At 46.3% G+C, this 18,445-nt stretch overlaps 1 protein-coding gene across 1 annotated transcript in view; it reads right to left on the bottom strand.

Annotated features, from left to right (window-relative positions):
* Nucleotides 1-5,161: 5,161 nt before the first annotated feature.
* Nucleotides 5,162-18,445, bottom strand: part of asic2 (acid-sensing (proton-gated) ion channel 2) — a gene marked incomplete at both ends in the record, with an annotated part of 331,233 nt that continues 317,949 nt past the window's right edge. The window contains 8 exons of the mRNA XM_080009943.1: nt 5,162-5,263; nt 5,837-5,905; nt 7,564-7,643; nt 7,774-7,865; nt 7,956-8,109; nt 14,493-14,549; nt 15,570-15,720; nt 18,281-18,408. Of these exons, the coding sequence (XP_079866069.1) occupies nt 5,162-5,263; nt 5,837-5,905; nt 7,564-7,643; nt 7,774-7,865; nt 7,956-8,109; nt 14,493-14,549; nt 15,570-15,720; nt 18,281-18,408 (833 nt within the window). The remainder of the gene's footprint in view (nt 5,264-5,836; nt 5,906-7,563; nt 7,644-7,773; nt 7,866-7,955; nt 8,110-14,492; nt 14,550-15,569; nt 15,721-18,280; nt 18,409-18,445) is intronic.

Raw genomic sequence — 18,445 nt, 5'->3', positions numbered from 1 at the left:
TTCCCTGAAACCAATTTGAAAACTAATTCATGACGTGTTTTGCTGTTATGGAACAAAATATAATGGTTAGAGGAAGTGGTGATAATATAAAAAAAAAAAAAACGAGTGGAAAACAGCACTCAGACAAAACCTATCGTCTGGAATTACAAACTAGGTGCGTTGTGGCAGAAGAAAAAGATTTCTTTAAAAGCATTTAATTTCATCCTATTTTGCAGTGTTGTGGAATACTCGATTCTGATTGATTAATAGCGGCTGTTGATAGTTATTTCTGAATAATGTTTGGGTTCATGACTCCCTCTACATGTTTTGATAACGCAGGAATTTCAAGGCACGGCTTTATTCAGGGGAACCTTTTCATGAGCAATTGGCAAAATATTCACATTCATTCTGAATAGTGCTCGAGTGACTGGAAGTTCATTTGTAAATCACATTTCAAACTGAAGGTAAATTGCTTTTCAGTGAGGAAACTATTATAAAATATAATTGTATTAATTATCATTTCAGAGGCCCGAAAACAGAAAAATGGTGACAATATTATTTGATAATTATTTATTATCAAATTTGGAGAAAACATCCTTCCGCCGAAAAATGACGGCATTAACTCAAGACACTGACCACCATAAAACACAAAAAACTGCGGTGTCATTCGCCACGACTTTAAACTTCCTCCGTTATCTCCCAGCTTGATATCTCGGTGAGAAACCCTCGGGTCCTCCTCCCTTATCAGATTGTTTTTCAATCGTTTTGATCTTTAAATGCTTCCCAGTCTTGGTTCGTTGGAGACTCTACTAGGATGTCATCTTCTGGGCGGGCATTTGGATTATTTTGGGTGGGCAACAACAAAATCGCTGCTTTTCCTAAATAGGGTATGTAAACAAGGGCGTGGTTTAATTTTGAGAAGGGGCGGTTGACTGAGAAAGTATCCTAATTACGCACAGGGCTATTTTTTTTGTTTCATTCACTTAATCTACAACATCTACATTTTTAATAAAAACACTGTTTCTATCTGATTTGTTTGGGGAAACTGTTTTCACAGAGCGATCAAGAGACGGGAAAATATTCATTGGATGGATAAGGCTGACCTCGGGGCGGGAAACGCACACCCCACCCCGTAGACACGGCCCTGGACCCTACTCGCCATCTTGGAGACCAGAGTCCTATTTTTATCTCCTTTTCTCTCCTTACTTACTCAAAAAATATGCATATTGGAGCATAAACATCATTGACTCCATCGTAAGTCAATTTATTGACAGTTTATACTGAGTTGACTATTATTGGACTATCCGAAACAAACTGTAACCTGAAACGGAGCTTCAGGTACATTTGAAAGCTGGTGCAGAAATACCCCGTTTCACTCAAATGAGAAAGGAATTGAAGACTTTGCAAAACTAGTCAAATATTTCCGGGCAAGTAATGAAACAAACGGTTCATTAAATCCTCCTGCACGTGAATGACATCATTCATTTGGAAAGCACCGCTGTGCAAACTGCGTGGAAAGGACCTAAAAGGTGCAGTCCTTTGATTTACACGGGACCTGGGATTCGGGGCTAAATAAATACACCTGACACAATGACGGGAAAAGGGAAGGAGTGTGCAGCTGTGAGGTGAGCTCCTGCTGCTGGCTTTTCTTTAGCGCGGCGACGCTCAATAAAAACTCAGCAGCGGGAGCGGGGTGGAGCGCCATTATCCCAGCTGCTCTGAACCCGGAGCCCAAGAAGACGAGCAGAGAGGAACTGGAGCCGATGTGTCACGCTGTCGCTCTTGCGATAATGGCCGGCTGGCTGCACATTATTCCGCTTATTTCACGGCTACTTACAAAAAAGAAGAATACAGAGAGACGGAATATTGGTTTGCAAATGTGCAGCTTCCGTTTCTTTGCTTCCGCTACGAAAAACAGACCCACACCACAGAAGCATCTATTCTATCCATCTATTCACCCTGCAAAAGAACCTTATGTACCCTACGTATGACGAACCTTTTCACTGTTATTAACGTGCAATTGGACATTTCCGCATTCATCTCTTAAATTCTTAAATTCATCTCTTAAATTGTCGTTTCTATGTAGCGTCACCAGATGGTGCCACCAGCAAATGTGAGGCTGCGTGAAAAGGGGAGTTGCCCGTGAAAACAGTCGTAATTAACAGACATCGGACTTTATTCCGAAACAACTGACCGCCGGGTGACTGAACGACTGCCTCTATTGACCAATCACAATTGAGTACTCCACAGCGCTGTGTAATAACTGTCCACATGCAACAGAGAACCACCGTGAGGCCAAGACAAAAGGCTGAAACATCCCCCCCAAAAAACAAAACTTTTTTTTTTATTTTACTTAATAGTGTCACGTTAGAAACACTTACTGTATGTTGCATCACAAAATGAGAAAACGCTGCCCCGCGCGATAACAACTGAAGCAATAAAAGAAACAAAAAAAACAAAACAAAACAAAACAAAAAACGTCGAGCGTAGCGACAGCCAGTGGCGTTATCGGCGAGGTTCAGGGTTTCCTTGGAGTTCCTCCGCAGCTCGCGGGGCGAGGAGGGAGTTTGTGCGAAGCCGCGACATGGTGATGAGGTCAAACATGGAGACAGCAGGTCGGAACCACAAACCCAAGCGGACCAAACATAACAGACATAATTCAAACAACCCCATGTAGCCACCGATATCATTCCTGCCCGTTAATGTACATCACCATCATGCCAGGAAGACCAGGGAGCATGAGAAACATCAGAACAATATCGTTGTCTCTGGACAAAGATTGTACTGCAAAACAATAAAAAAATAAAAATAATAATAATTATATATATATATATATATATATATATAAAAAATGTTCTTACATTTTTAAAACTGGTCTTTCTTTTTAAAAAAAAAAAGGAAAAAAAAATGATATTCCTGATTCCTCCGGTTTATAATGTAGCTTCACCCGTTCAAAGAGTTTTATCAAAGGACCATTCTGGTGTCAAATAGGTTTGTTTTTTTTCGCCCGTTTACTATTCAGCACAAACATTATATTACCGACTATTTAATTTTTTTAAATTTATTTTTTAAATAATGTCTCAACGATTAATAGTATCTTCAACCGTACGGTGAGACACTTAAGATTAACTGGTTGCGTTGACAAAGATGTTGCCACATATGCTTGTCATAATTACTTGATTTTGCCCTCATTTGTGATAATTTGTGTTAATTCCATGTTAAGTGAACATCAACTGACAAACACAAATAACGGCAAAATGAGGTAACTTTGAAAAGTACAGACGATGTAAGAAAATCGTCAAATGTGAGCTATCACCAGGAAACTGGCCAGGCGGGTAAAATGTGTGTTGTGACGAGTGAACGGGCTAAAACTCAATTTGACGTCAACTGAGTCCTTGAAAACAAAATAAGTGATCTTAAAATGAAACCACTCCAAAGCTCATCTGTTGGGAGAGGGAGGGGGATCTGGGATCTCTCTCGGACACAAATGTCATCACATCAGTTCTTTTTCACTTGTTTTTGCAGAGTTTGCATCTGCAGCGTTGAACCGTTGTAGAACAGAGGGGAAGAGTATACTTTGGGCAAAATATGCCAATTTGTATTTTCACATTTTTTGTATTGTTTTTTTTTTTTTTTTACGTTGACATTCAACTATCCAAGACGCTGGAGCCTCAGGGCCTAAAGTCCAAATTATTTCTGGACAAGACCTGCTGTAGGCCCAATCTGCTCTGTACCAGTTTCACCATGTTTTTATTTTATTTTTTTTCAAGCACAACACAGATATTTACACAATAATACAGCAGAAAAAAAGAACAAAAATTGGGACAAAAAAAAAAAGAAAAGATAACTCATTGGACATCAATGGCGTCTTTTAAATTTCATGACTCATCGACTGGAGAAGGCCTTTTCTCATTTTCAGAAGTGATGCAAAATTTGCAAACGATTTGTTCATCGCGAAAGACTGGTGAACACTGAAATTAATTCTCTCAAAAATAAATACTTTTGAGAGAATTACACTTAGAAAGATTTTCTGGGATCCACAGTTTATTATTTTGACAGATATATTTGATTCCGTTAACAACTCAACCGACTCTCCTGATGGACGTCCAGTACTGGACAGCCGACTCTTATTTTTACAGAGTGACTCGCCCAGAACGAACCTGAAAAAAGGGGTCAAAACCTTTCTTCACTATTGGCCAATTTCTGGATGGAATGACACCTTTTTGTTTAAAAAACAAAGACCCTCGCCTCGTTGGAGAGCGAGGGGCTGTTCCCAGCTGAGCTGTCTGGCGGGGAAAATAATGTGCGAGTTCCTTAACTCACGTGACTCAACGCGTTTTTAAACCTGCCCGCAGCACCCGCCCTTAGCAACCCCCTCCCCCACCTCAACAATTATACAAATTCAAAAAGAAAAACGCAAAGAATAAATAAATAATGATGTGTCCATTGTCACAACCTGAACCATGATCCAGACAGCCGTACGTTCGATCTGTACATTCTGAGTTCAACGTCCCAACTTTCCCCCCGCAAGGCCTCTCCTGAAAACAGAGAGACTTCAGCGAATGGCGCCCATGTGGCGAGACGAGAAACAGTGCAGTCCGGCATACGCATCAACAGAGAGCGAAAGGGAGAGAGAGCGAGGGGGGAGATGTGTCTTGGAGATACGTAGCATGCAGTTTGGACGCCTCCGAACTTGTTATGGTACGTTTGGCAGTGTGCGTTCGCTTTTTTTTTTTTTTCCCCCCCATGAGCCCCCATCAGAGCAGCTGATTGGCTGAGTCAGTGTCTCTGTCGGTGTACTGTGTGGTGTTCCCCTCTCCCCGGGTCGAGCTCGCCCAGGAGAGAGAGAGAGAGAGAGAGAGAGAGAGAGAGAGAGAGAGAGAGAGAGAGAGAGAGAAGGCCGTCCTCCTGCTACAGTCCAGCGGGGGACGGACGAAGAGTAAAGGTGCACCATCGCCACCATCGTCCTCCTCATGGGTGTCTCGCTGGGTCACCGTGACAAGCTTTGGTATCGTCCCCAGAACGAGCCCCAAAACTGTATCCTCCTCCTCATCCTCCTCCTCCTCCTCCTCCTCCTCCCCCGTCCCCTCCCCTTTCTCGCATGCCCCGGCGGAGGAGTTGGCGCTTCCTGTTGGTGGGAGCCGTGGCCCGGTGAGGTGTGTTGGAGCTTGGCGGAGACCCCTCAGCAGGCGATCTCCTCCAGGGTGGCCAGGGTGGTCTGCAGGGGCACCGCCACCGTGTGGCTGATGGACTCCGAGTGGTTCGCCATGGGGTCGCAGGAACTCTGTGCGGGAAAGGGGGTGGGTTAGGAAAAGTGAAGATGGCCGACTGTCTGGCGGGGTCCCCCGGTGTGGCCCTTTGGTTCGTTGTCTGTGCAAACTGACATTTCATACCTTCTCAGGGGGACATGCAACAACGCATTACGAGATAACACCGTAATAACTTTCTAAAATGTAATAAATATGACCTTTATTATGGATTTTATCCCAATCGGTGATAAACGTCTTGAAGGCAATACGTAACGTAAAACAGGTGCTGCTGTTATTACATAAGCTTACAACTTTTTCTGATAATGGGGAATAATTCAAAATATTATGCAATAACACACCAAAATTGGCAGACTTTTAATCAAATGTCACATTTTTGTACTTGGGAAAGTTTCACCAGCAGGCTCACACAGACACACATTATGTGAAGTATCTATCTGTGTAAAGTACGAAAAGTGTCCAGCAATGTTTTGTATGAAAACCAGAGACAGAAACCAAGGACGGAAAGCGCGTTGCCATCAGTGAAAAGACGCCCTGGTGTAAAGGTAAAGGGGGGAAAAGATGAGAGGAAAAGATTGGAGTGCTCTCACCACGTCTTCTCCGTGACTCTCGTCCTCCTCGTCGCTACTAAGCAGGTCCAGGAGTCTGTCTTTCAGCACCTGCAGACAGCGACGCCCAAGGTTTATTAGCAAACTGACAGCAGCCCTCATGAACCTGAAAAGTGCAGTAATTACCTCCAGTTATCCGCTAATTTGCGGTATTAACAGGTCTCCTGCTGGGACATTATGTGTCATGCGCGCGCGCGCACACACACACACACACACACACACTTTAAAAAGCACATAAACACACACAGTATAAAAAATTTCCTCCTTTCCTGCTGTTGACACACACAGCTACTTTGGTCATAAAATATAATGTTGTTTTTTTTGTGCATTACCATCACGGAACAGAAAATTATTCTCATTATTATATATTCTCATTGTGTGCTTCACAGTAAAGGTGGAGCTACAATTAAAAATAAGTCAACGTTTTGGTCCAAAAAGAGGCGTCCAGAACAAGATCGGAACAAAGTGAGGCGGTGATGGTGGTTCTTGCGGTGTTCTCTGGGCGAACTTTGTCTTTGGTTGTTCTCTCGTTCTGAGAGCTCCCCTTGGCGCGACTGGTCCAAATGCCGTTGTGTCATGGCAGGAGACGGACTTCAACCTCCCTTTCCGGGTCTTTCAACCTCCTCCTTTTGCCAGGTCGACAAGCTTGTTTTTTTTCTCCGGAGTTGCAACATTTGAAGCATGTTTTTTAGATACCGTATCTCCTCAAATATAAACCGGTACTCAAGTAAAAACCGGTAAACAAGTCTGAATCTGAGTCAGTGTGTGTTTTTTTACCTCTGAGTGCACTGCGCATGCGGTTTCTCTGATGGTTTTACTGTGTTTATATTTCAGATCTGTTTGTTAGTTTTACTTGTTTGATACGAACATTAGAAACCAAGGGGACGTTCTGCCTTGGATCAGGACAGTGGGTTGCGTGATGGAGCGAGAGTGATCTCTGGTCCAGTTGTTTTAAGATGCATTTATTTTGAGGAGCACGGCACCCAAAAGACAGTTAAGATAAGATAAGGTAAAGATAGTTTATTAATCCCCAAAATGAATTTCCAGTGCTGAAACAGCAATGACATACATGACAAAACACACATTATGTACAAAAACACAAGTTTTTGAATCAATTAATATATATATAGAACTACTGTACCGTGTAAAAATAAATAGAATAAATTAGAATTTAATTTAGTGAAAGGTAAAGCCTAAAACTGAAGTTAAATGTGAGTTAAAAATGTGCCTTGTGCATTGCTATTCAGAGGAGGGGTTTCCTCTCCTGACACAGAGAGGAGTCATTGTAGGTGGCTATTGCGGTGGGCAAGGAAGGACTGAAAGCTGAAGACACTCTGTTGTCTGACCAGTAGGTTGTGTCGGGGGTGTGCAGTGTTGTCCATTATGCTGAGCAGCTTATCCTTCTCTCCACAACCGGAGAGAAGGATGAGGTCGATAAAAGCCCCGGTCACTTTTGAGGAAATAATGGGTACTGTCAATAAATTAGACTGTGTAGACGTTCTAGCGTCTTTTTAAGTGTATCCCCACATTAACTCCGCACAATAAGTATTAAGCATGAACCAGCAGTTTAGACATGGAGATGGAACAAAAGTCAATCATCCATCGGGCTTTTATGGAGTGTCTTATTCTGTTTGTGTTTAAATTCCTGTGTCCTAGTCTAGTCCGGTGGACTTGGCGTACTTGTGTATTGGAATAGGTATGTCTCTAACCTCGTAGGCATAGTCAAACAGCTCCAGGATGGTGAGGATGCTGGCGCCAATGAAAAGACCCATCTGACCACCAATATCACCTGTGCATCGCAGAACACAAGTTAGAGGGCAGGAAACTGAAAAAACGATACAGCGACAAAGAGAATGGGGTGGAATTATCAAAAAAAAATAGTCTAGAAGACAGAAAGAATATAAGCCAGGTTGACCCACCAAGTAAGCCGGCCACCTCGTAGGCCTTCTTCTGCTCAATGGTCTCATAGTTCAGAGCCTCGAAGAACACGTCCAAGACCAGGAGGTTGTCTCTGAAAGAGTCAACACACGTCGTGTTATCCACACGCCGTGATCTCACATCCATCTCCGTTTTGAGCGTGACGGGGGGGCGGGGTCCTTACGTGATGTACTTCTCCGACTTATTGAACTTTTTCTCCAGGTAGCGGGCCGACGTCTTGCTGGGGATCTTGACCATGGAGAGCTCCTTGTTGTAGCGGGTCATGTTACATGGCGTCCGGCACATGCAGCTGCTGCTCTCCATCGGCGACAGTTTGGCTTGACATAGAAGAGGGAGGGAGCGGGGAGGAGGGAGAGGGGCAAGGGGGGAGGTATAGGGCGCACAAAGGAAGGTGTCAGCTCTATTAGACGTAAAGCGAGGCCTGGCCCCGGCATCCTGCCAGACACACAGAGATGTGTGTAGCCTTGTGCTCCAGGCGTTAAGCTGTTATGTTGGTGACAGCCAAGGTAAAATTAATCTGGCATCTTTTCTATTGGTCTGAGGGCAATGGGGGTCATATACGCGCACACACACACTCTCACACACTCACACACACACACACACACACACACACACACACACACACACACACACACACACACACACACACACACACACACACACACACACACACACACACACACACACACACACACACACACACACACACACACAATGCCCAATACAGTGCCCTGATCCTGATGTTTACTCTGGAGCTATCCCTCGACGACGACGTGAGTCAACGTCAGCGTCAATGTCACTGAGCAAAGGACCAAAGCAGGAGCAGGACGCGGCTTGGAGCCAAATGTCATACAAAAACATCTGCGTTAACCCTAATGGACGTGACGTCCTGATGAAAAAATGCTGCAGACATATTCAGGGGCTTTCGGTGGCGAATTTGAGCCAGAAAAACTGAGACGATCACGTGTCTAGCTGAGAGCTACCTATACATACGTCGGCACTGTGGCAGATGAACAAAGCTCAATAGAAGGGGCTGCGGTGTCACGCCCTCGACTTCCGCCTCCTCTTCCACTTGCCGTCAGTCTGTCTGTGTGTGTGTCTGTGTGTTGGGCATGGCTGCATTCTCTGGCTCTCTCCTGACAACGTCATTACGCCTCACCTGCTCTGCCTACTCACCTGCGATCCATCTACTCATCACCTGGCAGTATATCAATCCTGGCTTTCCATCCATCCATCGCCAGATCGTCGTTAGAACTACCATGTTAGTTTTGCTCCCGGCTGCTCTGTGTTTATTCTTAAATCAGAGTATTTTCAGTGTTGGATTCCCGATACTTATTCTTATTTTTCTCTGTTCCCAGTTACCTACTCTGGTGGTTTCGCCACCACACACCACCCAAGTGGCGTTTTCAGGGACCTCCGGCACAGAGACACAGACGACGGGAGGTTGTAGACACCAGTTTATTGTAGAGATGAGGCTAGGTGGAATTCGCTAAGAGCAGATGGAACATGTCATGACAGGGCTTCCATCCTAAGTGCGTGTGTGGATGGGTTTTTTAAACCTGCCACTCGTTAGCCCAACCAATGAGTGTCAGGTGTGGCTGCTCAAGCCATCCCATCCACCGCACCTACTCTCCGGTTCCCTGCCTGCCTGACCTACCTTCCCTGTTTACCTGCCTGACCTACCTACCCTGTTCAACTGCCTTCCATGCCTGCCCGGCCTCCCTGCCCAACCCGCCTGTCTTGCCTGCCATTCTTTACCCCCTTGATCCCTTCAATAAACCCCTGTTCCTGTCGCTGTGTCTTGCATTTGGGTTCACTAGTCTTAGCCGTAACATTTGGATCCACCCCCCCCACGTAATTGCGCGAGGAAATTCAATATGCATCTCTCAGTGGTCTCATTACTGTTCAAACAAGGGGTTATTGGATGCAGGGGAGCGGTGCCTGTTGCATTCAGGTCCTTGATGTCTCTCTCTAATCTCTTATCTCGTCCCTGTCATTAGTTATCGCATATTCCCTCTAAATGAATTATAAAGAATTAATGCAATGACCCTTTTCATCGAATAAAAATGACTTGAGAGAGGAGAAATCTTTTGACTTGGCAGGTAAAGGGGAAAATAGTGGGTGGAAAACAAAGGGGTGGTTTTAATGGGCATTTTACTGGACACATTGCAGTGTTTCCCACAGAATTCAATTCTATTTATGAGGACACACAGAGGAGACACATAGGACCCAAAACGCACTTGCGCTTTTGATCAACGATATCATATTATTTCCGAGGGCTTTAATGCATAAACAAAATATCAGATGAATAGATCCAGGGCAATATTTTTTATGAATATTTTAATAAAAAAACATTTTTAGATCGGGGCTATTTTAGAGTTTTTTTATGAACTTAACCAATTTGTCTTAAATAACTTTTCATATTCACTTCTCAGACTTAACATGTTAACAATAACTGACAGTTTGTATGGACTGGACGTTATTGGTTGTTAGAAAAACTTTTACGACACCTCAGGAGACGCCGTCCAGGAGACAGACTGGAACTCGCTCCCACAGACTCCCACAAGTGGTATCTGAACATGGACGCGGGAGGGACAGGGTGTTTCACTCTGTGTCCCGTAGCAGATCCGTTGGAGCGTGTCCTCGCCAGCATGAGTTCTCGGGAGCTCGCCCACCGCTGCCAACCAGGAGCCGGACAGGGGACAAGACCCGTGCCGACCACAGGACCCACGTGGGATTCGCTGGGTCCCCAGCACAACCGATGACCCGGAGCAGAATGTCCGGGGGCCTGCTGCGTCCTCCCCCAGGACCCACGCGGAGTTCGCCGGGTCCCCAGCCTACCCCGGCGTCACCGAGCCGGGGCTCCGCCGCACCCATGGGCGTCAGGAGATGCCCCTTTTCTTTCCCGCCCAATCCCCCTCCCGCTGGCCCGGGGGAGGGCAGAGGTCTACCTGAAGGGTCCTGTGGTGCCGTGGGACGCTGTCCCCTGTCCCCTGTCAGCTCCCAGGGCGATGCCGCTGCGGGAAATCAGGGCTCTGTGGAGACGTCTGGGCAGAGGTGCGGGCACTGTAGGCAGCCGGCCCTCTACACCCCTCCTCCGGTCGAGAAGAGGCCTACTAAGTATCGGTAAGGCTATAAGGGGGTAGACATTGGGCTTTGCTGGACTCGGGCTGCTCGCAGGCGATACTCCAGCAATGCCTGGTTCGACCCGGGGCTTTGGTGGAAGCGCTATTGGGAGAAATTTGTTGTGTGCATAGGGATATTCACACGTATCCGATGGTCCGGCTCGAAATTCGTTACAAGGGGAAAAAGCATAGGTCACAGGCTGCGGTTAGTTCCCGCCTGTCGCACTCCCTGATTTCGGGCATGGATTGGACAGGGTTTAACATGTTGATGAGAGAGGCTGGGGGAGTGTGCTCATGGTCGGTATTGCATGGTGCGCGGTGATGCAGAAGGGTCATTGGGCGGCGGAATCGCAAGTGGGATCTTCCCCGGTCCCCTTGACCTTGCCTATCAATGATTTTCCGCTGGAGCAACTCCCTACAAGGCGCCTTTGAGGGGGTAGTTAAAATCAAATCGTATTGATGCGCCCAGACGCCGCGCTCACTCACCCGTATTTTTTGGTGATTAGGGACAGGTTATATTGAGTGAGCCGTGACACTCACACAGGAGAGGAAATAACCCTGTTGTTGGTGCCGAAGGGTTGCCGGGAAATGCTCTTCCAGGTGGCTCACCATAACCCGATGGCCGGTCACCTCGGTCACGATAAAACAAGACAGCGGATAATGGAACCGTTCAATTGGCGGGGCATTTGGGCAGACGTGAGTAGATAGTGCGCAGTGTCCACAGTGCCAGTTAGTCAACCCTCCGGCTAGAGCGTCATTGAGGCCCCTCTCCCAAGTCCAGGTCCCGTTCGAAAAAAGACTCCGTAGGGACCTCATTGGGCCGTTAGACTGCAGTGACCACGAGTATCGTTTTGTGTTAGTCCTTGTGGATTATACATCCCAGTACCCTGAGGTGGTGCCATTGTGCAGTATTATGGCCAAAAGTGTGGCGCAGGCACTGTTTCAGGTCATTTCCAGAGTTGGAATTCTGAAGAAAATTCTGACCGACCAGGGCACTACCTTTATGTCACGTACACTTTGTGAACTTTATGAGTTACTGGGCGTCCACTCAATTCGGACCAACATTTACCATCCCCAGACCGACGGTCTGGTGGGGTGCTGATTGGTCTGATCCGGTGCAGGGAGCTTTCTTAATGTTTGTCTGTCATGCAGAGGGAATTGGTGCAGGGCTCACCAGCTGTCCGGGAGACACACTGGAACGTCATTCCCTCACTAGAACGTCATTCCCCCTCGCCCCAAACGCATCATTCTTTTTAATTTATCCTGTCAGCCAGCGAGCCTTTTTTTTCAATTTTTATAATAAAACTCTCACCATGTCGACAACCCACGGCAAGAAAGACTCCACCTCCCTCCCTAAATGCATACCTGTGGGCAGAGACTCCCACAACTGCATTAAAATGAAGCCTCTGGTTGATCCAAAAAGCCTTATTTGGAATTGATTGGTTCTTTCTATGAATGGATGCTGTTTGAGGAGACGGATGCAAGAGGCACTGGCACTGTCTGCCCTATAAGCAAAAGCTGAAAGAAAAATCTCATTAAACTGTACTTTGAGAAAACTCAGCTGGATAGAGCAAATTGGCTGCAAGTTCATTTGCATTGAAAGAAAGAAACTGCAGCTGTATTTGTATGCGTTAGTGTCTGGGTGTGTTGCATTTGAGCTGTGGAAACCTCTCCGCTCCAAAATGAAGCCAATTACCGGGGTGCATGTGAGTGAGATGGAAAGGAAGCGAGCGAGACAGATGTAGAGGAAAGGAGAAGGAGGGAAGGGGAAGAGAGCTGTCTGGAAAAAACACCAAAGACTTGCCGTGCCACGTAATGGTATGGGTTTGTTTTCTGCTCCATGTAACGACACAGGTGAATAAAAGGTGGTGAGTGACTAGTCGAGCTTTCGTATTGGAGATTGATTTCTGACTGAGCCACAGCATGAATCTTTGTCAGGCCCAGTAGAATTTGTTTATGTAAGTGGGACTTAGTGGCCTTTACAAGCTTTAATGGCCAGATATAGTAATAGTCAAGGAATATCCTTTCAGATGATTAAACATTAATTATGTGCTGTTTGTGCCCTGTATTTGAAAGTACTTACATTAGTTAATGTGCATGATGAGGGAAAAATCGATATAAATCACTGTTGTGATGGTTCTAAAATTTGCATAGTTGATGGCCAGCGCAGGTTCTCCAAACGCACTTAGAGAGAAAAAAACGCTTCTCGATAATTTTGTCAATACACTTTGCAAAACACATAAAAACACTATTCGATAAATTACATTTTGATAAACACGCAAGGGCACGGTCTCATCTGACTTTCATGAGTCTCTCAATCTCCCTTTTGTGAGGCTACAGCAAAGGCTTAGAAAATAAAACTGGCCTTGCTTCCTTTCGACTTTTTGAAAGGGGGTGGCCTTGCGGTTTGATTTGAAAGGAAATACAGGAGGTGCTTCGCCTGGACCCAAAATGGCCCAAAATGGTGAATGTTCTGAAGAAAGTCTTAAGAATGTTGTGAAGTCATTTAGAATTCTTTACAAGTTTTAGCATGAGACAAGCATATTGTAGTAAGTATTTTTTCAAATGAATGTCCTTGTCTTGCCACTTTCTTGGAACTTTAGTTCCAGTGAAATGTCACACTCTTCCTATACCCCTTTTCCACCGACGCAAACCTAGGAAGGGGATTTTGTTTATTTGACTATAGTCAAAGATAGAGCTGCATTTCAGTCGAGCCTCAACAAACTCTGTAGGGTCAGTGAATGAACAGGCAGACGACTGGGTCAGAGCCAAAAGGGCAGGTCTAGGTACCTACCAAAAGTGGTTCAAGGAAGGACAACCGGTGAACCGGCGACTGGGTCATGGGCGCCGGAGGCTCATTGATGAGTGTGGGGAGTGAAGGCTAGCCCGTCTGGTCCGATCCCACAGAAGAGCTACTGTAGCACAAATTGCTGAAAATGTTAATTCTGGCTATGAAAGAAAGGTGTCAGAACACATAGTGCATCACAGCTTGCTGTGTATGGGGCTGCGTAGCTGCAGACCGGTCAGAGTGCCCATGCTGACCCCTGTCCACCGCAGAAAGTGCCTACAATGGGCACGTGAGCGTCAGAACTGGACCATGGAGCAATGGAAGAATGTGGCCTGGTCTACTGAATCATGTTGTCTTCTACATCATGTGGATGATCGGGGTTAGGGTTCGATCCGATCGAGAATATGTGGGATGTGCTGGAACAACAAGCCCAATCCATGGGGGCCCCACCCCACAACTTACAGGACTTAAAGGATCTGCTGCCAACATCTTGGTGCCAGATACCACAGGACACCTCCAGAGGTCTTGTGGACTCGAGGGGTCACACACACACACACACACACACACACACACACACACACACACACACACACACACACACACACACACACACACACACACACACACACACACACACACACACACACACACACACACACACACACACACACAGTATACTGTATATATGATACATTGTTGACGCAAACTATGATTGTTTTAATGTTCACTTACTTCTAAAACAAGATAAATTGTATTTTAATGTGTATGTGCATATGTGTGGACTCACCAAGGGCAGGCTCGGCGCAGTCCTTATACTGCTCAGGTGTGCAGAACGCAGCGTCACCTAGAAATGATTTATGAGGAGGGACAGTGGAAGGCAAAAGCACGAATTCAGCCAGTGGCTAAAATCTGTCTTTAAACATTAAACACTCCTGAGCCTAACAAAGCAGGAGAGGGGCTAAACATTCCCAGAGATCCACAGCTTCTGGATAGGCCATGGATCATGTTTATGTGTGAAGTACCAGGGCTGTTCAGCTGTTTTGCCCCATTTCAGCCACCCCCGTCGTTCCGCCTGTCAACAGTAGCCCGCCAATCCCGATACATCTAGTTTACATGCTCAATCCTCTTCCAGTATGGCCTCGGCAAATCGATATGGATTTCTCAAAACTCTTTAATCCGACGGAAACGCTGCAAACCTCGCGGCAAACCTTGCGGCAAACTCCATTTTCTGCAAATTGCTCCGTCAGAACAAAAACAGCTGCTAAACATAGGAAAAATAAATGTAGATTTATTTTTTCTACGTTAGTTTTCAATACATATATATCATTGCAATTGTAATTGTCATTGTAAATCTTTCTGGTCAGATCTGTGTTCAGATCTCCCTATCCCTTTACTTCCCCTACCTTTTATACCTTTAATTACCATTAATAAAGTAATATGACAGCGCTACCAAATAGATTGTTTTTGGATACAGGGGGGTGCTACTCAAAAAAGTCCCCATTGTCTTTGTCAAAAGACATCATGTACAATCACATTAAGCCTGTTTCTAAACAATGAAGAAGCTTTTTCAATCCAGTTGTAGTTGACTCTCCCCCAATAACAATTGCAAACAGCTTTACCCCTTTCCGTGCTGACGAAAACGCCCTGAGCTGTGACGATCAAGGGCATGGGGTTTGCCAATAAGTTTTTAGGTGCGTGCAACATCTAGATGATTTAACGCGATGGGAGCTTATCTACCCTGCGAGTTGGCCGGGCTAATCTCATCATGCCGCGTGCTCAATGCCATTATAAAATGTTCCGTTACTTGATCGGATGATCGCTGCCACGCCGAAAAGACGAGTCGTAGCGGAGAAACGCAACTTACCGGGCATGTGCACCATCCTGCAGTTGCAGTTCTCCACGATGTAGCGCGTCTCACAGTCAATCCTGCAGGCCGTCACGCTGTAGACCTGGAAGAAGCCCGACTCCAGGGCCTTGGACTCACACTCTCCCCATGGTGGAGGCAAGTAGGTCAGCTGCACAGAGAGAGAGAGAGAGATAGAGAGAGAGAGAGAGAGAGGACAAAGGGTCTCAGCCCAAGCACATAAACATCAAGAGAGGCCACATTCTCCCTCTCTCTCTCTCTCTCTCTCTCTCTCTCTCTCTGACCACCCATCAAGTGTCCAATATTTGGAAACAATGGAGTTCCTCTTGTTAAGACACACATCAACTCCACAAAGAGGAGGGAGTGAAACCCAACAACCTGAAAATATAGCACAGGCCCAGGCAGTGTGATAAACAAACAAAAACCACACTTTTACAGCTCTTAATAACAATAAATTGAATCCTTAACTCCCAGCACCCGGAGCGAACACACAAACACGCACACACACACACACACACACACACACACACACACACACACACACACACACACACACACACACACACACACACACACACACACACACACACACACACACACACACACACACACACACACACACACACACACACAGCCCCATCTTCTCCAGCTGAGCGTTGGGCATCTGCAGCACTGCACCGCCGCCTGCTACACCCTAGCCCCTCAAGCCTCCGTCAAAATGCCAAAACCCAGTGAGGTGAAATTGGCTGGGGCGGGCTAATTAGCAGAGGCACAACTCAAAACAACGTCTCCTCCCATCCGGTCACGTGGGATCAAATCTCCCGCCAAGGTTGGTTTTGGAGACGCGAGAGATAAAATCATTCCAGCCGCCATTAAGTCCTTTGTCTTTGGAAGTACCAGAGCTTCAAAAGGTAAACAGAAATAAACATGCCCTCACACCCCACACCACAGCTTCATTAGGAGGCCTCGGCCAACCGTGATTGTTCCACAGTAATCACATCATCGGAGATGCTGGATGTCAGCTGTCACTGCCCAGGGATCATCTAACCCTTATTGGGGAGCATCTAATAAGAGCTGGGGCCTCTGGGCAGCCCAGCCTGATATTAATCAGTGATTGATTTTACTGCTTTACTGCAGCAAATATCGAATTAGGTTTCCTCAGTGTGGTAACTCGGGGAGACCGTGGATCGTCAGCTTTGAGTGCGGGGTTGATTTTGATGAGGCCAGAGGATCGCCACTGGCTGGGCGGAGAGGTTGTGTCTGAATTTGCATCGAACTAAAATACATTTACCAGGCCCCTATTTTACAGTTCTCTGAAGACACTGTGAAGTCCTTTGGTGGCCAGACGGCAGAAACCAGCTCAGAATGCCAAAACAGTCACCCGGCTGTCAACATGAGAGGCGAGGGAGCAATTCTCTGATGAGGTTCTTTTTCTTGTCTTCCGCCAAGAGCACTGTATGTTTTTAGTAGCGTGGAAAACAGAGCCTTTTTAGCCTCGGTCAGGCCGAACGGGAGTTAAATTTAATGTCGGAATATCCAATTTCCTATGTGTGTATGCATGTGTGTGCGTGCGTGTGTGTCTTTATTAGTAGTGGGCTGGATATTTTGGCTGTGTGTCCTCATATGATGAAGTGGCTTTAATCTGGATCCGATAACATGAGCCAAAGTGTGTTCATTTAAGCTCACAGTTGAGCTCATTATCACAGCAAGGCTTTTTTAAATATTCATTAAAACTATGCCTGGCTACATCTTGTCCCCCAAATTAACCCTACCTTTGTGAAACATGAGGCGTGTTAGAAGCATTGTTTTGCACAGCAGTGGGACCTTTCCTTGTCTGTTGGAACGAAAGCCGGGTACCGCCATGATTATCCTGAGCTCAGATGGAGGGCAGTGTTACCACAGAGCGGCGGCGGAACCCAAACCAAGCGTTCAAACTTTTTGTTTGATTAGGACGATGATGAGCAAGACATTTATACTCTCATCCTTTCAACTATCGCATTTGCTTTCCACGGTTCACCGTTGCCCAAGAAACAGCAGCCTTATCGGTCGGCACGCTAAAGACACGCTGAAGTTAGGGGGTGGACAGAACGGCAGCGGGTGTCCATCTATCTAAAAAAAACCACATAGATACGCACAAAGAAAAGTAAAAGAAGATGGACAGATAATCGTTAGCCGTGGATGAGACCGACTTACCTAGAGGTGATTGATTGACGCGTCCCAGGGTCCCTTCCCAGAGTGGGAGGGATTCCAACGCCTGCAGAGACATTAAATAACGCTGACCTTCACTTTAGGCTCGTTCAAATCGGGCGTTGACGGAGGTCAAGCGTGGATAACAACCTTGTGCGGAGAGGTCTCTGTGTTCCACCGGTGACAGTGAGTAGGCTATTTGCATTCAATACAGTTAGAGGTGGCCGCCTACTGGCCTTGGTACGGCCTTGTGTGGTGGTTGGGAACGAGGCAGTGATAAAGAACCGATCAGTTAGGGTTGGCAGGGTGTGAGGGTAGGAGAAGTGCCTCTCTAACCAGGAAGGTTATGGCGAAAAATGGAGGAGGCTGTTGGGATTTACCGGTCAATTTTGACTCGGAGACCCTATTGTTCCCCGTTATCAAATTCATCAAACACACCAAACTCATACAACAGACACAACAAAAGGAAATGAGGAAAAATGAAAACCATTATCTGTGAATGGGTGGAGGTAAAGGATTCCTACCCTCTGCTCTTGCGTGGCTACAAAGGTCTGAAAGCCCGGTGCGACGCCGAAGCCCAGCTCGTGGACGAACGGAGGCTCCGCCTGGCTGTGGATCTGCACCCGCACGCCCGCCTCAAAGGCGGTGTCCTCTGGGAAAGAAAAACATATGGAGGAGACCCCGTAAGC

This window comes from Zeus faber, assembly GCF_960531495.2.
Source record: "Zeus faber genome assembly, chromosome: 11".
NCBI classification, from domain to species: domain Eukaryota; kingdom Metazoa; phylum Chordata; class Actinopteri; order Zeiformes; family Zeidae; genus Zeus; species Zeus faber.
The sequence above is the reverse complement of the archived record's forward strand: the minus strand, read 5'-3'. Positions and strand labels throughout refer to the sequence as shown.